Source organism: Lates calcarifer, linkage group LG16_LG22 (genome assembly GCF_001640805.2).
Source record: "Lates calcarifer isolate ASB-BC8 linkage group LG16_LG22, TLL_Latcal_v3, whole genome shotgun sequence".
Taxonomy (NCBI): domain Eukaryota; kingdom Metazoa; phylum Chordata; class Actinopteri; family Centropomidae; genus Lates; species Lates calcarifer.
In genome coordinates, this window is record NC_066848.1 from 20,537,086 (window position 1) to 20,560,991 (window position 23,906).

General features: G+C 40.2%; 1 protein-coding gene across 1 annotated transcript in view; it reads left to right on the forward strand.

Moving 5' to 3' along the window:
* LOC108872865 (echinoderm microtubule-associated protein-like 6) overlaps window positions 1–23,906 on the forward strand; it is an 84,735-nt gene that overhangs the window by 51,227 nt on the left and 9,602 nt on the right. The window contains exons 18-35 of the mRNA XM_018660756.2: window positions 79–172; window positions 708–808; window positions 1,859–2,061; window positions 5,694–5,805; window positions 6,646–6,773; window positions 8,641–8,782; window positions 10,274–10,426; window positions 10,539–10,670; window positions 10,892–10,980; window positions 11,255–11,431; window positions 11,738–11,972; window positions 13,223–13,349; window positions 19,498–19,576; window positions 19,651–19,780; window positions 19,991–20,089; window positions 21,518–21,691; window positions 22,474–22,682; window positions 23,705–23,862. Of these exons, the coding sequence (XP_018516272.1) occupies window positions 79–172; window positions 708–808; window positions 1,859–2,061; window positions 5,694–5,805; window positions 6,646–6,773; window positions 8,641–8,782; window positions 10,274–10,426; window positions 10,539–10,670; window positions 10,892–10,980; window positions 11,255–11,431; window positions 11,738–11,972; window positions 13,223–13,349; window positions 19,498–19,576; window positions 19,651–19,780; window positions 19,991–20,089; window positions 21,518–21,691; window positions 22,474–22,682; window positions 23,705–23,862 (2,542 nt within the window). The remainder of the gene's footprint in view (window positions 1–78; window positions 173–707; window positions 809–1,858; window positions 2,062–5,693; window positions 5,806–6,645; window positions 6,774–8,640; window positions 8,783–10,273; window positions 10,427–10,538; window positions 10,671–10,891; window positions 10,981–11,254; window positions 11,432–11,737; window positions 11,973–13,222; window positions 13,350–19,497; window positions 19,577–19,650; window positions 19,781–19,990; window positions 20,090–21,517; window positions 21,692–22,473; window positions 22,683–23,704; window positions 23,863–23,906) is intronic.

Consider the following 23,906-nt stretch of genomic DNA (forward strand, 5'->3'; position numbering starts at 1 on the left):
GCCTTTAATGTGAAAAAGAGGCAACCTCTTCATGATATATTTTCATTTCATTTTCATTTCACTGCATTTCTCCTGCAGCTGATGGAAAGAGTCTGGTCTCAGTGGGAGTCGATGACGGACATTCAATCGTAGTTTGGGACTGGAAGAGAGGAGAGAAACTTGCTACTGCCAGGTACTGAAAAAAACAACTAATATTAATAATCAGGCGTTCTTTAACTATTGCTACTTTTGTAACTACCATTTCTCATATTTTTACAACTACTGCCTCTTACGCTGATACCATGACTGCTGCTATTAATAGTACTTTTACTCCTACATATACTATCATTACCACACTGCTACTGAAATTAGTACTCTTACAAGGTCATGTTTTATAACTATCTATAGTAGTAGTAGAGGTACAAACTACTGCTAGGGCTGTTACAGTTACTGACACCACCACAGCTACTGCTACAAAAACAGCGACAGCTACCATTACTGCTATACTGATATCACTGCCATAACTGTTGTTGTAGTGTTACTACTATTGGTCCAACTAATTTTTTGGCTTTTTACTGCTGCCACTGTACTACTGTACTACTTTTGTACTACTGCTGCTACTTTTAACTTTGGTGATGGGACGGTTACTGTTTAATACTGTAACAATGTATATAGTTTGGGTGGAAGCCAGAGTACGTGTCCTTTTAATTGTGTCTCTTTTTCTGCAGGGGTCATAAGGAGAAGATATTTGTGGTGAAGTGTAACCCCATGCTGATGGACAAACTGGTCACTGTGGGAATCAAACACATCAAGTTCTGGCAACATGCAGGTAAAACTACGGGAAGGATTTTTTGACTATGGGTTCAGTCGAACATAGATACCAATAACTGCTGCATGGTCAGAAAGTACACTCACTCCTGTTACTGCAAAAAAGTAGCTTTGTACTCAGGGAATCTGGATCCTTGAATGACAAATTTGACCTGAGAGTTTACCTGAAGAAAGGCCATTAACCACACAGGAAGTTCCTATCAAAGGATGTAAAATGGGTTGAGTCAATTAGGTGTTTTACAGTAATAGCATTTGCCACATCCTTTCTGGTGCTATGCTTGCCACTTGTGTTATATTTAATTCCCCACTTGCTCACCATAAAGTTATTTATACTCTGTTGTCCTTTTCTGACCTTTTGCTGCTGCAGTGTCCCAAAAGAGACAATTAAAGTTTAAGTGAATGTAATTAAGAGTCTTAAGTGAAACATTTGTGAAATTTTGTGACCTTTAGCCAGACTGAAAGTTTTGAAAGTGTGTGGTGTGAATTGTAGGGGATTTGAGAGACTGACTGTAGTTTGTTCTGCTGATGACTGCCACAATTCAAAGCTCATACTCCCTGATATATATATTTTCAGTTTTAGTGTGACTTAGTCTTTCAGAGGGTACTATTAGCCCCCATGTATAAATGACTATAAATCCACTTAGAAATCATGGAAACTTCTCATAACTGCGGAACTTAGCTGTGAATCATCAGGTTCATCAGTAGCTTATTTGGCATACTTGTAATGGTAACAAATATAGACTAAAAACTTTGGGCTTGAGTTGTAGCCTCCAGTGAAGCTCACTGAATCCATGTCAACATTATACACTTGCTGTTTACATCCATCAAAGCCCCTACATTCTGTGAACTGTCTCAGTTTTGTCTGAGAGATGTCACAGTGTGAGACTTTGGAAACCTCTGCTTTAGGCTAATGAAACAGTCACACTTTTATTCTTAAGCAAAGGCAACAACATCATCTGACTGCATATAAGTGTCATTAATCTGACATTAATACTCTCTAATTCCTGTGTGTGTTTATATCCTGGCATTTCATTCTGTCTCTGTCCTCCAGGTGGTGGGCTGACCTTCAGGCGTGGTGTGTTCAGGAGCATCGGCCGGCCGGAGACCATGATGTCAGTGTGTTACGGCCGCAGCGAGGCACTGGTGTTCTCGGGAGCTGCCACTGGAGATGTTTACATCTGGAAAGAACCACTGCTGCTGAAAACTGTCAAGGCCCACGATGGACCAGTGTTTGCCATGTTCTCCCTGGACAAGGTGAGAAGGACAGGATAGAACAGTTTACCTTGTCTTTAAATCAGCCTGCAATGATAATTCATTTCAGGTGGTTGTATCTGTCATTTGTTTGGTCATTGCCCAACAGTCATGGACAGAGATTAACAGGACTATATGAAATATTTACCAAAGGGGATTCGCTTTTTATAGCAATTTTATGACAATTACTATACTATACTATCTGATTTTGATATGCAAATAGCCCAGTGCATCATTTCTGCACTGGGCTATTTTTCCCTTCATAGTGTCCTTATATTATTTTCTATAGTCTGTATAGAGTGTTAGTGTGTATGTGTTGCAGTGTGATCTAGACAGGTAGGATTTAGACAGATACCTGTTAACCTCAGCATTAACAAAATACTGCAGTTTTCACCCAGCAGTGGCAGTGAAGAGGTGTGTTTACCTGCTAAATGTCAGATGCATAACACTCTGTTCACACTGTTCACTGCTGCTCCCTGTTACCTAATTTACAGAAACTGGGTGTTCATACAGTTTGTGGCTCAGCAGGTCATTTGCTCATATTGTGGTGCAGAGGTGTAAGGGACAACTTAGTGTTGTTGTAATGCCTGAATCGCTCCTGATCTTGATCCTGTGAATCCCTACTTTACTTGAATTTCAGGTTTTGGATAATTATTTATGATTATCAGCTAGTTTTTTGTTAAATTTACTCACTTACTGACTATTATACATGACTCTAATACAGCAGTGTGAGCAACTGACCCACAGAGTCACAAAATAAGCAGCAGCCAACAGGTTAATGATACGACAGTGACCATCAACCACCAGTAGAGTCTTTCTACAGAGTCTTCTGTAGTCTTTTCTCAGTATCAGATGTGATGTGCAGAGTGAGCAGTGGAGGTTTTATTCAGGACAGCAGAGATGGACTTAATTAATTTCAACAGATTTCTTCCTCCTCTTTGGCACCCCTCCTGCTGCTGGCACCTCTCTCAAAACGACCCTGTAAAAGAAATGCAATGCTTATCTTTTAGGCTTCTTTGTCTATTCACAAATGCCAAAAATGTATTTTTGTAATAACAATAAGGTTATGTTGACAAAACAAAAAAAGACAGAACTAAGCTGTGAGGGCAGAGAGCAGCACCTGGACGTACAAGAGCTATCCTGTGGGTCATCTTCAAAAAAGGCAACATTTGGGTGCATTTTAGAATGAAATGATGTATGATTAGCTTAGCAAAACAAAGTTGAAGAATTTTGTGAATACTTCGTCCCCTATCACAGATTAACATACCATTATCAGAGCAGAGCAGCTAACTCCAGTGCTAACAAACAAGACCAGCTGACTAACACTAACTTTAACATTACAACATGTCAATCAACTCAGGTGGGGTGGGGAGGGGTGGTCTATCGTCTCTTTAATCAACAGTGTGCCTGTATGGCGTTTTGGATATGATAACAGCATTTTGACTTTAGAGTGATAATGTCAGTTATCACTCTTATTTTGACATAATAAATGTGTGTGTGTGTGTGTGTGTGTGTGAGTGACTCAGTGTTGAAAACAGGTTTTGATTAAACAGAGTGTGACAGGCTCTCCAGACGATCTTCCTCCTACTAATGGGCCCTTTACATTCTGTTAGCTCAGTGTGTGTGTGTGTGTGTGTGTGTGTGTGTGTGTGTGTGTGTGTGTGTGTGTGTTTGTTGAGCGTTGGTTTGTACTCTACTGTTGCACTCAGTCTTAGTCATGTTGAGCAGGAACATCAGCTAAATGCCCAAAACCTAAATGTAGGAGTGAGCAGACGTGTAGTAGATTTACTTTTTTCATTTTTTGAGGTTAACGTTTCTTCTTCCATCTGTTTTCCCTCGCTCTTCCTCACTCTCTCTCTCTCTCTCTCTGTTCATTGTTTTAACTCCCTCTCTCCATTCAGTGCATGACTCTGTCTCTTTATGTAACAAGATTTTCAAACAGATGATCCAATAGAGAAACCAACAGGAGAGCCTGGATTTACCAAAAACTGCCTTAAATCTGCAAAACCTCATTTTTCTGTTAACTCATGTCTGACTCCTCATTCTGTCATTTGTTTTTTGTTTTTGTTTTTTTTCACTTTTTCCAGAATAACTTGATTCTACTTTCTACTTCTAACATCTGTATTTTTACGCCTGATTCTGAGATCTACCTTTAAAATATAAATTAAAATCTAAATAACATTTTTCCTTCATCAAAATGCTGATCATTACCTGTGTCGTATCTGCCAGTAAGGTCTTGACATAATCATTAAATTACATAAGAAACACATTTTAACTAAGATGTTACAGATTCCCAAGGCTCCAGTTGTGTGTGTCCAAGTGTCTCTGTGTCCACATTCCACCAACCTGACATCCGCCTTACTTTTCTCTTCTATTTTGAAATGCAAGTAAATGGCAGTAGAAAACAATTTAATGCTGAAAATACATTATAATCTAAATGCAGATATTTTTGATTTTTTTTTTTATCGCCCTATTTTTGATCCATCTCCTAATCCAGCTCCACTGTTTAACAAACTCTATTTTGTATAGAATATTTTTATTAACTCCGCCAAGGAGATTTTGTTTTCACCTCTTTGTTTTACTGATTTGCACCTAACTTGGTGGAGGGATGAGACATGGGCCAGGAAAGAACCCACTATTTTTTCACTCATTTTGGTGTGAGTCTGGTTAAAGGGGCAGACTCAAGAATTTTTCAAATCACTTTCCTTTGTTTCGCTCTCCATTGTGAGAGAGAGCATTTTTGGACATTTTGGCCTTATGCAGAGGTATGCGTTATTGTCATCATGAATAGGTGGAAATGAATGTTTTATGAGTCTTAAACTTCTACAAGTTAAAAATAGACTCTTTACAACCCGACATTGACTGCGTGAGAGTCTTCAGAGGAAACAGACTGACATCAAACAGCTCTGAAGATCTCAGGCTGAGTGGGAGGACGAGGGAGAAAAATCTGTCAGAGCAGGGGATGACAAGACTGAAGGATGGCAGCACGCAGCTCTGAGAGAGGAAGTAAGGAACACAGGGAGGAAAGAGGGAGGATGTGACAGCATCTGAGTGAGGAAAGGGGAATGAGGGAAATAATGACATGTAGGGATGTGCTTTTCCTACAGGTGCACATTGATAGTTGACGTATTTCTGTTTTGTTTTAGAAGCACAAATAGATGAATTATATTTATCAAAGCTTTTGACACTTTTTGATCACCATCTCTTCTTTTAAATAAACTCCATGCTGTTGACAGATTTATATTGGGCTGCTCTTTTTTTACACAGCATTGAATAATCTTGGCTTAATCTTGATGCAAGATATTTTTAAGAGCATTTAATTAAATTATTCTTGTTTCCTGAGACAGTTTACTTAAATGACTCCCTGAGATGCACCTGACAATCTCCTCTTTATGAAAACTGGAAAAGAAAGCTTTTATGTTAGGGTTCTTTCAGCTTGGAATAATTTCCTCTGTCTTCATTTGGTTTATTTCACTTATCTTAAAACAGATTCCATGTGTTTTCAGTAATGCTTTCTCTCACTGTAACATGTTCAATTCGTTCTTGTGAGTGTTTGTTTTGGGAAACAAAACGAGGTGATAAATCTCAAGGGGGGTCATCCTGATATAATAAATTTGATCGCAATTTGTCTTAAGGGCTTCGTGACTGGCGGGAAGGACGGTGTGGTGGAGCTGTGGGACGACATGTTTGACCGCTGCCTGAAGACTTACGCCATCAAGAGAGCAGCTCTATCCCCGGGCTCTAAAGGTGCACACAATACAGCTATCATAATGAGACAGATAGATCAATAGATAGGTAGGATCTGAACACGTCCAACACCCTCATTTTTCCCCCGATTTGGCACCCTCAGATTACCTCTTCACCATTTTAACAGTGATAGCGACGTCATCGCTGCTGTGGACCATTTTCTCAGACAGTGCTGACCTGCAGTTTTCAATTACTCAAAATAGAAACACCACAACAGTTAATAACCTATAATCACTGAAAGAGTTGAACTTCATGTGCTGTTTAACACATCTCCTTCTACCTGAGGCCAAAAACTTCACCACTCATATAAAGTGTTATCTTTATCCACAATTGTTGATTATAATTGTATTATTAATCTAATTAATGAATTAATTATTGTCTGCTGATTTGTTGACCATCTGTTCATTTTGTGAGTTTCTTTTTGTTACTGGACAAAGTCATAATTGCTGTCCCTGTTTAAGATCACAAGTGAAGCAGCTGTTGCACATACTAGTAGAAACTCTTCTATCCAATACTGCCATCAGCTGGACACATGGGGACACACACCTCTGTTTGTCAAGTCAATTTTTATTTACATTGCGCCAAAACGTAACATTAACATGAGAAGTTAATTTTCATACAGAGCAGGTTCAGACTATATTCTTAAGAATATTATTTACAGAAACCCAACAATAAAACTCCAAATATTTGTTTTGAAATATCAGTATTACATAGTATATGGATCAACTAATTTCTGTTTGCCACTGAAAGGACTTCATCTACAAAAAAATTCCTGAATGTGTGTGTGTGTGTGTGTGTGTGTGTGTGTGTGTGTGTGTGTGTGTGTGTGTGCATGCACAGGCCTGCTGCTGGAGGACAACCCATCCATCAGAGCCATCACCCTGGGTCACGGTCACATCCTGGTGGGAACCAAAAACGGAGAAGTTCTGGAGATCGACAAGACTGGACCCATGACCTTGCTGGTGCAGGTATAATGGGACATGGGAATGAGTGTGTGTGTGTGTGTGTGTGTGTGTGTGTGTGTGTGTGTGTGTGTGAGCAGTCTGCTATGTTTGCATGTTGACAGGTGTCTGTTAAAGTCATATCTGTGGACAACTTAAACATAGTTCAGGTCAAGTCATTATTTGAAAACAGCGTTCAAGGTATGTTAAACTACAGGTAACCATAGCAACAGTTTTCATGCTTCAGATTGTGTTAGCAGGTGAGTTCTCCACAGAACAGCAGGACACAGTAAAAAGAGTTGGTTATGTTGTGAATATGCGCAGCTCTTCATCACGGCTCACTGTGATGCTCGCTGCCCCTCACTTTTCATTACTCCCTGACAGATTTACAAATCATCTGTTCTCAAGAAAAAAAACAAAATGGTGTTTTGTTTTGTAGATACATTTTTAATAATTATCTTTGTCTATGCGAGAACAGATACAATACATTTCCTATTACTCCTTCACAATAAAAACCCCACTGTGTTTGTCCATTTCAAAACAGCAGCAGTCTGTCCAGGGTGTACCCCGCCTCTCGCCCCATGTCAGCTGGGATTGGCTCCAGCCCCCTGTGACCCTTAAAGGATAAGCAGTATAGATAATGGATGGATGGATGAAAACAGCAGCAGTCGGAAATGTTATGTTATGTTAACGTCAGAAGAAACTTAATACAGCTCTGATAAGTCTGTAGGAGAGTGAACAGTAAACAGTGAAGCTGATATCAATCAGATCAAATTACAAACAGTAACAGTGGATGACATGCTGCAGCGTTTCCTGTTAATCCATCGAGCATAAAAGCAATTTGAATCCCAACTACTATTTAGAGAGCAATTACTGAAAATAAATACACTGAAGTACTATTGCAGAGAGAGGACCATAAATAGTATCAAAAATGGATTTTGATAATAGTCCATAAACAACTTAAAGGTTCACTCCACTTGCTCAGAGATTATAAACTGATCACAGTTCTCTCAGGTCACCAGGTGGAGGTCCATTACAACTGTTTCCACATTGAAAGGCAAACTCAAAACTTTTCTAATCCTCCAGGCATATGGTTAATTGCAAGTAATAGTAGAAGTAGTTTTACTCATGCTTATATTCTTATGTTTATATTTCCTATGTTCTATTTTCTTTTGTTTTTGTCTTTTGTTTTATATTTTATCTGTCAGTGTAAAGCACCCTGAGTTTATGTTTAATGAGATCAGCTATATAAATAAAATCGACATTGATTTCGTGAAAATCTCAATCATAACACAATCATGTCAAGTCAGTTTTTGTCTCGCACTTTTCACATAGGACAGGTCGAGACTGTGTTATTTACAATATATTTACAGAGACCCAAGAATTCCCACCATGAGTAAGCACTAGGCAACAGTGGTAAGGAAAAACCTGATTTGTTTCACCCCTCGTGTGTGTGTGTGTGTGTGTGTGTGTGTTACTGAGAATCTCAGAGATTCTTTAAATGTCTGGTAGTCTGGTACAGCACCTGTTGCCATGGTGAGGAGAGCTGTGTGCTGCAGATCAATAGGCAGTCTCACACAGACACATGCATACAGAACAGGACAATGTTGTCCACACCTTTCAGTCAAGATTTGCCTTGTGTGTGCATGGGTTGCATGAAGTTTGTGATGTTTCCGGTGTGATGCACCTGAGTGCTTTTAGAAGCTGGCAATACAGTGACGCAAGTGTGTGGTGATTTGTGCGTGTGTTTGTGAAGGTCTTGTGTGTTTAGGAATGTGTTCACATTTCAGAAGTGGGGGAAGGGCACAATATATACAATGTTCACAACTTTTATTTACCTCATACCTTATGATAATTTGTGTGTGTGTGTGTGTGTGCGTGCGTGCATTTTTAGGGTCATATGGAGGGTGAGGTCTGGGGTCTGGCCCCCCACCCGCTGCTCCCCATCTGTGCCACAGTTAGTGACGATAAAACCCTGAGACTGTGGGAGACGTCAGCCAATCACCGCATGGTGGCCGTCCGCAAGCTGAAGAGAGGTCAGATGAAGGACCAGACCACCAGAACTCTACAAGTCCTGTATATTTAGCATCCCCACTGATACCTGTCCAAATCATCCATTAGATTTAAGACTGATTTCCTTTCTTCTAGACAGCCATTGTTCTCAGGTAGTTTCTATGAAAATCAACTGGCAGCACAGCAGTGACAGCTGGTGATTATTTACCTTGGTGTGGCCATAGGCACTGAAGGCTTCTGCTGACACACTAATTGTTGTATTGTTGTCAGCTATAGAGGGCTGTTATATTACTCAAGAACTGAATCGGAAAAGCAATCACACTCCATCCAGCAGCTCAGCTTCGCTCAGCTTAATCTGTCTCTATTCTACAAAGATACAAACAGTTCATTTAAATTCAAATGTTTTATTTCAGAATTAATATCGACTGTGCAATAATTAATTTTTTTTTTCATAAACACAATCATATTGTCTAGTCTTACTGTTCCTGTCATAGTAATGGCAATGACAATATGCAATAGTTAAGAAAAAAAAAGTGTTGCCAATCACAGCTGTTTACTTGTATTAGACCGAGGCAGATCAGGAGGAAGCTCGTGTTGAATTATTGTATATTGTGAGAATAGGAGAGAGAATATAAAATGTATTCATTTCTGCCATGTAATTTCATGCTTTACAACTTTGTTTAAAGTAATATTAAGATAATTAAAAAGTAAAAACATGCGCCACCACCACTGCAAAGAAATAATCCATCAGAGTCGATGTTTGGTCAAAGTCAGTATTTGCAGATTCTTGCTCAGATCTCAATTTTAATATTGTGATTATGATTTTTTTAAAAGATTTTTTGAGCTGCTGGAAGGAGTGTTTTGTTTTTCTCTTTTGATGGAGCTAAGCTAACAGTTTTCCCCTGCTTCCAGTTACGGATATGAAGCTCATATCCGTGTTTTCATCTAATTCCAGGAAAGACAGAGAACAAGAGGATTTCTCATGTGTTAGACTATTTGAAAACTCTTCATCCTAAAATAAGGATAGCTGAACATACCTGCTTTTTTTACAGCAATTTCCTGTCAAAATTCCAATAGAGTAATACACAGAAAACAAGAAGAGTCAAGAACAGACAAATGAGATAGAGGCTCTGAGACAGCAGTTTTAGGAAGGTAGAGAACAGTGTTGGAGTAGGGTCTTTAAATCTCAGAGCAGTAAGGGTGTTTTCATTTTTAGGTGACATTGCAGATTTTCCCTGATTAGTATGGACATTTTATTGCTGTATTAGGTCGTATACAAGGGAGAGCTGACAGGAAATGAAGGGAGAGACACAGGGGATGAAATGCAACACAGTGGTACCATGGATGCTAAGCCCCACACATGGACGTTTTAAAATGGACTTCTGACAGACAAGTCAGAATACAGACAGTCATCACCGAACACATGAAATAAACTAATAGATAAACTTGTTTATCAACTAACAGGTTAACTGACTGAGCGACTGTGTGTGTATGTGTGCGCCTGTGTTTTCCAGGTGGCCGCTGCTGTGCCTTCTCTCCTGATGGGAAGGCGTTGGCTGTTGGTCTGAGCGATGGCGGCGTGCTAGTGGTGAATGCTGACACGCTGGAGGATCTGCTGAGCTTCCACCATCGCAGAGACGCCATCTCTGACGTACGCTTTACCCCAGGTACAAACATACACACACACACACAGAAAACACAGTCACACAGACATTACTGAAGATATATCCACTTGTCCTCACCCATTCATCTGACATTTTCTGGCACACATGGTCTCAGATTCAGGTAAATACCTGGCAGTGGCATCACATGACAGCTTTGTGGACATCTACAATGTGCTGAGCAGTAAAAGAGTGGGGATCTGTAAAGGAGCATCCAGTTACATCACACACATCGACTGGGACGCTCGAGGTAAAACACAATGCTCTCTTTCTTTATCTACTGTTCATTTTGAAAGTCTTCCACCACCCAAGCACGTCTGAGCTTCACTGTACAGGATGATGCATGTGCAGAGTTTGTTTTGCGAGTTTTAAGGTTTTTTAAGACATTATAATTCAAAGCAGAGAATTTCATTCTTCACACATTCTTTGTATGTGTGTGTGTGTGTGTGTGTGTGTGTGTGTATGCTTCAGGTAAACTGCTGCAGGTGAACACGGGAGCCAAAGAGCAGCTTTTCTTCGAAGCCCCGCGAGGAAAAAGACAAACAATCAGAAACTCTGAGGTCAGTGTGTGTGTGTGTGTGTGTGTGTGTGTGTGTGTGTGCGTGCGTGTGTGTGTGTGTGCGTGTTAACATTATAGGAAGGGTTTGGGAATCTTCTTTGTGCTCCTCTGAAATTTAACTCATCATTCTGGATGACATTTTAACCCTGGTGACACCTGGTCTGTTACAGGCATTGAGCAGGACAAAGACTGTGTCAAAAGTCTCAAAGTTATGCGTATGTTATTATGTGTGTGTGTGTGTGTGTGTGTGTGTGTGTGTGTGTGTGTGTGTGTAGTTGGAGAGAATCGAGTGGTCTAGCTGGACGTGTGTTTTGGGTTCGAGCTGTGAGGGAATCTGGCCGACGCACAGCGACATCACTGACATCAACGCGGCGTCACTCACCAGAGACCGAACTCTGCTCACCACCGGAGACGACTTTGGCTTCCTCAAACTGTTCAGCTACCCTGTCAGGGTACGACAGACTGAGATATTGTTTACTCTGTAAATTCATATTTTACATTCAGGCTGATGTGTGTGTAAAATATGTCTGGTCTGTGTGCTGTGGGCCTCAGGCAAAACTGGTAATAGAAACTTTTTCCTTAGTCCTTTCAGTGTAGAAACTTGAAAGACAATACTTTTTTACTTTTACTCATACTGTAGTGTTTTAATGTGGTATTACTTCCTATAAAAGAATCTGAGTAAATCTGTCACTTGAAAAGTTTGATTCTCTATCACAGGCATAAACAGGTCAGCAGGTATATTTCTCTTCTCCCTCCAGGGTCAGTACGCTCGTTTTAAGCGCTACGTGGGCCACAGCGCCCAGGTGACCAACGTCCGCTGGGCTCAGGACGACTCCACCCTGCTGACGGTGGGCGGGGCTGACACCGCCCTGATGATCTGGGCGAGGGAGCGAGGAGGTGGGATCAGTGGGGAGGGAGAGGGGCATTTGTTTCGCGACAATCGACCACCTGTGGACAGCGAGGAGTCGGACGACGACATAGAGGAGGATGGAGGTGGGTGTTTCTTTGTTTTTTTTTATTTCAGGCTGATTTTAAATGTAAAGGGTTTCTCTGCGCCTTTTATTTTGCGCAGGCCTAAATTGTGCCAAAGACAATGATTCATCAATTAACTGGTCAACTGACAGAGAATTTATCAGCAACCAGTTTGTAGATTGAATAATCACTTTGAGTGATTTGTAACTGAAAACATTCTCCTGATGGTTCTTGCTTCTCAAATGTGAGGATTTGATGCATTTCTCTGTCAGACTTGACAATAAACTCAGTATCTTTTGGTTTTGGATCCAGACAAAACAAGGCATTTGAAGTCACCTTGTAATTGAGAAATTATTATAATGAGAATAATTAAAATAATCATTAGTTAGCAGCCCTAGTGCCAAATTCAAAGACTGTCCTCCTAAGGATAATGACAGTATCAGTTGTTCTGTCACAAACATCATTGTTCACTAAACTTAACCAAGTGTTCATTATTGTAACCTGACAACAAAAGTTCCATAATCTTAACCACCATGAGTTTAAACACATCCATGCCTCACCGTAAAACAGATTTGTTTTTCAGTAGTGGTTTGTAACATGTTTGATGTCACAGCTAAAAATGTCAGACTGGTAGGTGTGTCAGATCAGAGAACAGATGCTTTTTAAAGATTTAAAAAAATATATTTTTTCTTTATCAGACATTTGAGAGTCAGAGTCTCTAGACAGACATAGGAAACAAGGGCCGCAAACACCCTGGAAAAATGAGCCTCTCTTGATATGTTAATGCACTGATACTTTTTATTTCATCAACTTAAAAAAAAAGGGCACCCTGCTAAGTCAGTACTTAGTGACCCCCCCCCCCCCCATTGGCAGATATCACAGCTTGCGAACAGTCTCTGTAGCAGCTGAGAGTCTTTTTGTTCCTGATGAATTTTCTTCCTGCAGATCACTTCAAGTTCGGAGATATTTTTAGTCTGTCCGGTACAGACAGCATGTTTACCCACAGAGAACAACAGATTTTCAGTGATGCTCAGGTCAGGGGACTGTGGGGGGTCTCTTTGTCTCTCTTCCTGCTTCCCTGTGGACATTGTGTATCTACTTGCGACACATGACATGCATTAATACAGACGATTGGCAGAGACAGAGAGAGAATAATCCAGTCTGACCTGGGTCCAAAGCTTTACAAAATATTATTTTTTCATAAGGTAAAAAAAAGCATGTGATTTGGATCAGATTGCAGAATTGTCATTTATGAATGTGTATATTCAAAGGCTATGACAGTGATGTTGCCCGAGAGAAGACGGTGGATTATACCACTAAGATGTACGCTGTCAGCATTAGAGAAATGAGAGGAACCAAACCTCACCAACAGCTGAAGGAGCTGTCTGCTGAGGAGAGGTATGAGCACACACACATACACGCACGCAAGCACACCATGACAACAGGTTGTTGGAGGCACATGGGTGTCAGATTATTTGAACCCAGTTTGTGTCTAGAGTTTAAAGCTGCTTCAGACAACTTTGCATCCTTGTTATATTTCGAACATTTATCCTGGGTTAAGCTTATTTTTATTTGGATTTATTTTTATCAATTCCAGGGGTGTTCATGAGACCCAATGATTCTTTGAGTTAATAATTTATCCAGTGTCTAGCTACAAAAGTTTCACTGAGACACTATTAATCCAGAATGAAGATCAATCTTATTCTTGAAGCCTTTTCTCTCATAAAAGAGAGAAAGCAGAACATAAATCCCACATTTGTGTCACTTTATACGTTTTCAAGCGAAGCTAACTTCTTTATCCTTGTTAATCCTGTTTATTGGTCACATAATTACACTCCCCACTGTCAGACTCTCGTAAAAGGTCATGGTGATTTTTTCTTTACTTTTGTGACTTTGCAACATTGAGACAAACTGAACTGAAACTTTTATTTAAAAAAAAAAATGTATGAATAAATTCATCTTATCCACTGTGTGTGTGATCAGTGGTTACAGTGTGTGTGTTTGTCTGTATGCTTAGGTTTGTGTGTGAGTGTCTGCATCCGTGTAGTTGTTTAAATCAAAAGGATTATGCATTTCATGCATGCAAGGGCTTCTGCATGGTCACAGAGTATTGTTACGGTTCAGTTTGTTGTGTGTTTCCACGTTGCACATGCTAAGAGATTGATATACTTTCAGTGTCAATGAGCATCTGTCTTCAAAACACTCACCAACAAAGGGCACCTTGAAGGTACAAATTTATTCTGTAGTACACAGATGTTGTAAGCTAAAGACATCTAATCTTCCAAAACTCAGTTAACTGAAATACTGGGACCATGGACGGATTATGAGACAATGGGCACAGATATGTGAAAGACCCCCATATTCAAAGAGATGTCTTGGTGTTTGTTATGTCTCATTTTGGTAATTTTGCAGCATTTAGTAGATGTTTTGTGTCTCTTTGTGGTTATTTGGTATCTGTTTGTGGTGATTTCTCTCTGTAATTTTGCACCTCTTTATAGCCTTCTTGTGTGTCTTGTATTTGTTTTACATCTCTTTGCTGTCTTTCTGTGTCTCTGTAGTTGTTTTTTCTGTCTATTTGTAGCCATTTTATGTCTCCTTGCAGTTGTTTAGTATCTCTTTATAGTCACTTTATTTCTCTTTGTAGCCATTTTGTATCTCTTTGTTTTCATTTCTTGATGGGAAGTCAATTAAACTACAGTCACTTCAAACAGAGGCCCATTGGGCCAAAAACCCAAAAAGCACAACTCCTGTGTCAAGCTAGTGATGCCCAAAAGCTCTGACAGAAAGAGCTGTAAATTTACATCAGTAAAGACACAACCTGTGTCAGTTTGTACACCAAGTGCTGAGTGACAAACACTTCTTTTTGTCCCTTTGTGGTACCCTTACTTCTTGAGTGTTGCTGCTTCCAGGGATATTATAAGGATTGCTGCTCTCTGGCCTTGCTTGTAGAAACTCTTAATATCTGTGTTGTGTTTTAACTTGCATTCCCCTGGAGGCAGGGCATTGTCAAGTAAGTATGACCTGATACTTACTGTGTAGATGATTTTCAGACAGGGAAAATGTCAATACAGCAGGTCTGATTGAATTATATGTACTGTATATAAGATTATACAAACAAATAAACAGCATCTGGTGAGGGAAGATAGAAGTTGGAGACTGGGGAATGACAGTGGGAGAGAAAGTGAGTGAATATTATGGATATGACAGAAACTGTTACCATAGCAATAACTTTTTTAATATCACGATGAGAGAGAGAGAGAGAGAGAGAGAGAGAGATGAAACTGTATTAGTGGAACGGGGTCTTGACAGAAAGTGACATTCAGCTCCATATATACAGCATTTATCTGTTTAGATGTTGTATCTGTATATTTTATGGCCACACAGCTGTAGTGGTATTAGTAATAGTAATTCCTATTTCCAACTATCATAGCAAAATGATTTCAATCCATTATACCATTCTTTTCATTGTTTGTTGTCTGAATAAAGTGTTTCTAATAATGTCCTGTTATGCTAGAAATTTGTCTTTCCATCATCTTTGCATTTCTTCTCATCCTCTGCTTCCTGTCTTTAAAACCAGTTCCTCTCCCTCTCCTCCTCTGCCTCTTCCTCCCTTTTGTAACCCATCTTCTAATCATCTTTTCATTCTCTATGTTTCCTTGTCTTTTCCTCCCCGTCTTCTGTCTTGTTTTCTTCCTCTCTCTTCTCCTCCTCCTACTGTAGAGGTCCTGTTTTGTGTCAACAGGGGTGTTTGGGTCTGATCCCTCTTCCCTCCACAGCCTGGTTTCTGTCCTGCACTTGTTCTCTGTTATCACTCGTTCATCCTACTGTAACAGGTTTCCACGCAGAACAATGTAACGCCCCATTCGGACAGGATTACCCTGGTGACATGACAGGATCTGGTCCCTAATAGACATAGATATCCAGCAGAACAAAGACAAAAAGAGAAAGACAAAGTTAATGCGTGAGGTGAATTAGAGTCAAAATCCATTCTCCCCCTCAGCATCAGATCTGAACACACAGACATGAAATATTGATATCATGATATCATTATCTCTGATATTCATCCAGAATGAACCTCCAGAAATCCACTGAGAAATGAGAGAAAAAAAGAGGCTGCGGATCATCAGGCTTTTAGGTTTTCTTTAGTATCACAGTAATCCAGTTATAGTTGTCTGTATATGGGTGCACTGGAGACAGGATCTGATCAGAGCTGGCAGTTGGCAGACTAAAAGTAAAAAATACAGGCTATTTTGTGTTGTCTACTACATTTATGTAGTCGATGTATCCACCTGCAGTTGACATTACAACAGCATATTTGATGAGTTTTTCATGCAGTCCTGCTCTCCTGATGTTTACTGTTGTCATATTAGTTTCCTAACAGGCCTGTACGTTGGTGTTAGCATGTTTCTATACTACATGTGACTTGTTCTATTTTTGACACAAAAGACAAACTTCTCACTAGAGTTGGGTGGATTTCAAGTTTTGCAGGTCTTGTCCAGTGTAGGAGCTTAAACCAGCTGAGCCAACATTTGTCATTATGCCAGGTTCTGGCAAATTATGAAGTAGTAAACATCTGTGCCTACAGTGTCATGGCCCCAAGTCCAATTTGTATTGCATTACTAATAAGCAGCACGACAGTGTGATTAACATAAAATGGACTAATGGAGCCACTACTGTTTGCCAAGCTGTGCATAATTTAAGCTAGCAACATGAAGGAGATCAGTACAGGGAGGGAGAAGATGCACATGGCTCACATTGCGTCTGTTTTCTAGAGAGTATATAGAGAGTGTATGTGTTGTTTGATGACAAGAGGAGACATGGCATACCTAGTCTTAAAGAAAACTAAAACTCTGCCAGAATGCAACATTTTGGATACAAAAGAGATGAGCCGAAAACGTACACAAGGCATCGTGTGACACCTGCAACACCTAGTGGTAAAATTTGGTACACCAGTTCAGTTTGTTGTCTGGCTTAATATCAAACTGGTTTGAAAATTTTTACACTGGCCCAACCCTATTCCACACTGATCTGAAAAAAAGCAGCTCCTCATGTGGAGAAAAACCTCAGAGGTCTATTTTAAAGTTCAAGGTCGAGGATCCAGTTGGAGTTTAAAACATGAGGACCAGCTAATTAACAGAAAAACAGAAGGTCATTTTGGCTGTAATTATTATTGGGGTGTGGTGAAAAATGACAGAATTAAAATCACTAACCAGAGCAAGTAATATTAAAATCACCTCACCTCCCTTACAAAATCCTGTCCAAATGGGGTGTTAAGAATTTTGATAATCCTGGCTTTTTTTTTCTTAAAAAGCTTGAATTTTGCACATTATTCCCACAACCCAGGGTAGTTTCTTTAAGACAGTTTTTGTCTCTCGGGTTCACTTTTCATGTGGATATCTACTGTTTATATATTCATGAGAGGAAAGTATACCCAGGTCCCAAAGCTAAAATGTGATCTGACCAAACTGGGTCTTAAGTCTGACAATCTTTAATCAAGCGAAAATGACAGAGGAGCCTGAGGGTATTATAGCCTTTCAGCTTGTTGACTGAGCATGTGCAAGGCCGAGGCAGGAAAGAACTGTTATATTCAGCTAGTTAACAGTCCTGGGTCTAAGGCAGAAAATTGATATTTGCAGGTTATAACAGGTTTTGCTTGTGTGTGGGTGCCCTGAACAGGACCAGAGGCCAGAAAACAAAATCTCTTATTTATGATGTTGGCTTCTTAGTCGACACAATCACAACAGAGTTTGCTGCAAATTGTGTCAAAACTCACACTCCTTCTCAGAATCATAACTCAGCCAGATCCGAACACACAGACATGACATACATATGTTTAGATTCAGTTTGATTTGTACCTTGAGGATATTATTATTGCCAATGTTTGTTTCATCAACTTTCATACACCTGCTTAGAAATCATAGAAAAAAAGACACCCCTTATAACTACAGAACTTGCCTGAGCCACAGTACCTCACCCAATCCCGTTTGTTTTTGACCCAGGACTGAAAACTGTTCTCTGATTGCCTGTGCATGTTTGCCTGTTAACACAATTAGCTATGCTAGCATGTTAGCCTGACAACCCTAAAATAAAAAGTAGCAATAGCATGGTAGCATTTTGTTGTAGCATGTAGCTAGAGCCACAGCTAGTCACATTATAGTTTCTGTGAGGCATGAGGCCTTTATATGTGTGTGCTTGAGTGAGTTTGTTGCCATGGTTGGATGTGTGTGTGCGCGTGTGATTGTGTGTCTGCGTGCTTTCTAAAGTTCTGTACCTTGGTTCTGTCCCTCTGCTGTCCAGGGGATCCAGGTAACACCTGTCCACCTGACTGTCTGTTACTGTTTGTTTACGCAGTGCCTCTTCATTTTGTGTGTGTGTGTGTGTGTGTGTTTCACACTCCTCTTGGCATTACCTCACACTGTCCTTACCTTGCAGGTCATTCTTTAGGTCACCTGTAAAGCTGTATTTGTACTGCACTGAATGAAATGACAATAAAGTAACTCGTAACTGCAACTGTCAGATGCAGTAAAGTAAGTAAAGTGCAACATTTCCCTCTAAAATGTAGTAAAGTAGAGGTATGTAAGAGCCTAAAATTGAAATACTGAAGTAAAGTACAAGTATCTTAAAATAGTGTGTAAGTACATTGCTTGATAAAGTGTAACTGACCAACTACAACTCAATTTAAACCAACATAGCCCCAGCAGACATGGCAGAGAATAATAAACCTGGATCAGGTGTTTACCTGCCACAATATCATGATCTATCTTCAGCTAGCTTATTCAGATTTTTTGAAACAAACACGTCTACATGTTTGATGCGTAACCAGGATTCTTCAAAAGTTGCAGTATTTCTATTTTGGATGATTGAAAAATTCCAAGTCAGCACTGTCTGAGGAAATGGACAACATCAGTCTTCATGCGGTCGTCCCAGGAATGTGGATTCGAACTTGTCCAACACCCACCCTGTTCACCTGATTTGGCATCGTCAGACTACTACCTCTTCTCTTGCAATTTTTAATTGTCTAACACAGAAATATCACAAAAGTTATTAACAAGGAAATGTTAAAAATACTAAAAGATAAAAGGATGGAAGATCACTAATGAAGGGTGTACTTGCATTTGTTGTTCTTTAATATGGACATTATAGTTTAATTAGTCAAGTGGATTCATTCTTTGGCTTTGGCTAAAAACACAAAAAAGCATTTAAAAGTCAGGAATTATAACTACTTAACATTTATATTAGCAGTATTCAGTTTGTTTGTGTGAACACGACAGAAGGTCACAGGTCAGTTTCTAACTGAAGGAGTACACAGTTCATCACAACCTGCTGCAAGAAGAAACATCTGTCTACATCTGTCCTTTCTTTCTCTACTGATTCTATTGTCTGTTTGATCCCTGTGTGAATTGTCTGTCTGCAGGCCGACCATGCTGTCTCACTGTCTGTCCCTCCACCTGTCTGTCCTCCAGACATCAGCACATTGGGATATGAATGAATGTTTTCTTTGAATGGTTGATTGATTATGTGATTAACAGACTGATTGATCCTCCAGGCCTCCAGTGAGTCGAGCAGCGCCGCAGCCGGAGAAACTTCAGAAGAACAACATTTCTAAGAAGAAGAGACTGGTAGAGGTATGTCTGTCTTTCTCTCTCTGTCTCATTTCTCTCTGTCTGTCCTCCTATTCATCTGTCTCCTCCATGTGCAGGACCTGGTTTTGGATCACGTGTTTGGTTTTCGGGGCTTTGATTGTCGGAACAACCTGCACTACCTCAACGACGGCACAGAGATCGTCTACCACACCGCCGCCACTGCCATTGTCCACAGCCTCAGTACCGGTAACCATGGCAACACAAACACCGTGTTCCTCATGAAAGAAATAGAAGTAGAAATAGAACATTTTTTCGCAGTTTGATGTTTTACTGGCACAATTTTTCAAATTCTTGGCAAAAAATTGTGATAGATTTGGATGGAAATCTGCCCACAGTTGTCTAACCTGTCACTGTTCAGATCACAGTGATGTGTTTATGTGTCTTCTTGTGCTGCAGGAACTCAGAGTTTCTACCTGGAACACACTGATGACATCCTCTGTCTGACCGTCAACCAGCACCCAAAATACAAAAACATCATCGCCACTGGACAGATCGGTGTGTGTGTGTGTGTGTGAGAGAGTGAGAGAGAGAGAGAGAGAGAGACTTATAGAAGTGTTGCTATTTCTGCATGGCAGTGTGTTTCTTTACTAACTCGTCTGTACTAAATGAGTCCTGCTTCTCTCTCCTCTGCTTCCTGTTTAACCTGCCTGCTTTACTTTTTCCCACTGAGAGAATAGAAACACACTGGTAACACTAACATGGAAGAAGCTTTATCTTCAAGAAGAAATACCGCTGAGTACTTTGAGACCAATAAATAGATGCACATTTTAAGAAGGAAAAAAATAGTTTGGCCTACTTTAAGCAGTGAGAATCACCCATAAATATCTCTATTTACTGTCAGGTTTTCATTTGTTTTTTTTTTGTTGTTTTTGTATGTGTGTGTTTTGGCTGGCCTCATTTGTCACCATCGCTCTCACAACACCTCAGGTGACGTCAGTGAACTCCCAGGTAAAAAAACAAAACAAACCGCACCGCCTCTCCCATCACCACAGACACCCTGAAACCCAGAGACAACCTGCCAAAATTAGTCCATGAGGACTATGAACAGCTCAGGAACACTGTCTTTATGTCAAAAAGCAGCTCAGGGTAAAATGTTCCTGTTATATTTTAACATCCTGCTGTCTTACCTCCATAAAGCAGAAAATGTGGCTGCAGCAAAGACTCAATTTTATGGGTCCCATATTTTCCAGCTAATTTTCTGGAAAGTTTCTTTATAATCTTCTAAAACATTAGTTGGTATTTAACTGTTAATCGCTAGGGTTTCCAAGAATTACCTACATGGTTTTCAATTTATTATAAGAAAAATTGAGCAAGTGTTAGTTGTAACAGTTATTAAGTACCTGGTTGTTATATTTGAATTTTCAAGAAAAAAACGATTTATGAATTAGTAGGTAAGGCTGAGTAAACACCATGCAGTACAATAAGGTGTAACCAGTTTTCATCAGTAATACAGGAGGGAACCATATTAGCCTTGTCACAGCACCCATGTTTGCTTATAGACTGTATAAACTCTCAGTTTTCAAGTCTCTGCAAATTGATTTTAGAACAATGAAATCAGCTGAAGCCATAGTCTGCTTTGGAAAAACAAAATTAATCTAAAAGCCAACTGGAAGATGTGGTAAATGTTCAGTGGGAACATCAGTTAGTTTGTAAATGTGCTAAAACATAGAAGCCACCAGTGTGATCTTTGGACTGTGAAGCACTTAAATACTTTGTGCTGGTGCTGATCTGGGTCTCAGGGTGCTTGTAAGCTGCATTGATCCCTCTAACTGCTCTGTTTTTGTCCTGATGGTGTCATAGTTACCCTCCTATTTTTGTCATATGTGTTTTCTTTTTGTGACTTTTTTTTTTAACTATTGTGATCTGATAACAGCTCTGTTTACATCCTCTCTCCTCTTCTCCTGTCTGGTAATCTTTATGTAGGCACCACGCCTTCAATCCACGTGTGGGATGCGATGAGTAAACAGACCATGTCCATCCTCCGCTGTCCTCACACTAAAGGTGTCAGCTACGTTAACTTCAGCGCCACAGGGAAGCTGCTGTTGTCTGTCGGAGTGGAACCTGAACACACCATCACTGTGTGGCGCTGGCAGGAAGGTCAGACTAATATCTGATCGATAACCAATAAGATTCATGCGCATTAATTCACAGAAGAACTGCTGCTGGGTATGGGCCTCTGTTCAGTACATTTATTGGATACGCACAGAAACTAATGCAGGCTAAATGGGACAACAAAATATTAGAAACATCTGTCAATATATTACTGTGTATATCGTATGCATATCCCACCAAACCAAACCTACAACCCCGATTACAGCTATTAATAGTTAAAGCCAGCTCCAACTCAACCAACTACACCAGTAAAATTCTGTGTACACATTAATGTATCAAGAATAATAATTCAACAATATAATATATATCATATAAAACAGTCACAAAGTGCACTTGTCTAAATTATGAGTAGCCTACTTTTAATTTTGATGCGTTAACTACTGCACGACTTTTACTTTACTTTACTTTACTTTTATATTACAGTACTGCAACTCTCATGATCTAAATATTGGCTGGGCCTGTTGTAGATTTAACAAGGTATTTATGTTGACCTTGGGAAAGCTCTGCACTAAAGTCAGGGAACGGCAAAGATTGTGTAACATGATTACCTGTAGCCTGCAAGATATGCACTGATACTTATCCATAGCCATTTTTAGTAAGTTCACTGTAAATCCCCCTGCCCAGAGGTGGGTATATGCCACAAATAGCAGCTTCACAATAATAATCAGCACAGTAATATTCAGTAGAGATGTCAAGCTGTGAGCATGTTAGTGATTTAAGTTAATTTAGCACAGGGAAGAATATTGAATAAAATAACTCCTCTGCAGGATCTAAGGTGTGCAGTAAAGCTGGACACCCAGACCGGATCTTCGTAGTGGAGTTTCGGCCAGACTCGGACTCCCAGTTCGTGTCGGTGGGAATCAAACATGTCAAGTTCTGGACGCTGGCTGGCGGTGCACTGATGTACAAAAAGGGCGTAGTGGGGACGGTGGAGGATGGCAGGATGCAGACGATGCTGTCGGTCGCCTTCGGTGCTGTGAGTTCACTGCTGATTTATTATTGTATAAGTTGTTGTAAAATCTAAATCTGGTATCAGTAGGGCTCTGCTCACATGACCTGACTCTAACTCTCTCACTCTTACCCAAGTCTTAGATTAAATATCCCTAAAACACAACACAGAGTTCAAAGAAATCATGCTACATTACTGAGCAACAACATAAGCACATTAAAAACAGTTCATCTCAACCAGAAACTCTGCAGCTTCAGCTGCTTGTGTTTTGCATGCCATCATATGTCTTTTGCTGTTTGAACGATTAACATATCCTTAGCCACAAAAACTGTTGCAGAACACTTTCTGTCCAGTGTGGACTCTAAAATGCTATGTAAGATCACACTGTTGCTTAAATCTTTTCCCACACCTAAATGGTTTCTCTCCTGTGAGGAACCTAATGTGCGTCGTACAACAAGACCTCCAACCTAAACAGCCATACGGGTTGCTTGTTCTTACCCTTAGATATGACCCACAGGAGCATGCAACTGGTTGACAAACTGGAGCTTGGTATCAATAACAAACATGCAGTTGGAACAATCGAAGTTTTTAGGCTTTTAAGATTGTGGTTTGGATTCAAATTGATTGTTGAATGGTTGTGGATTAACAAAACAACAGTGACTACTGGGTTCCTGGGCTCCTGTGTGAAAGACCTGTGTTTTGTTGACCCATCCATCCACCCCAAACCCCTCCTAATGCAGATCACCTACTTTTCCTGTCATAATTACTACAGCCACTAGATGTCAGTTAACAACACCAAAGACCTATTGGCTTGGTTTTTTTTTTTTTTTTTTTTTTAAACAGAACAGTCTTGCACTAAAAGGCCTACTGGGCTGAGGCCCATGGGCCCAAGGGGTAAGAGTGGCCCAGAGCTTCACATGCAAAATGTCACCAAAAGGAAGACAAAACAAATACAAAGACTACAAAATGACCAACAGTGACTACAAAGAGACAGAATAAGCACAAAGAGGAGTGTTTAAGCTGATTTCTTTGTTAATGTGTGTTTGCAGAATAACTTGACGTTCACCGGAGCCATTAACGGGGACGTGTACGTGTGGCGGGACCACTACCTGCTGAGGGTGGTGGCGAAGGCGCACACCGGGCCAGTCTTCACCATGTACACCACCCTGAGAGACGGACTCATTGTCACCGGCGGCAAGGAGAGGCCGTGAGTCACACACACACACACACACACAACAGCTGATTTACTAA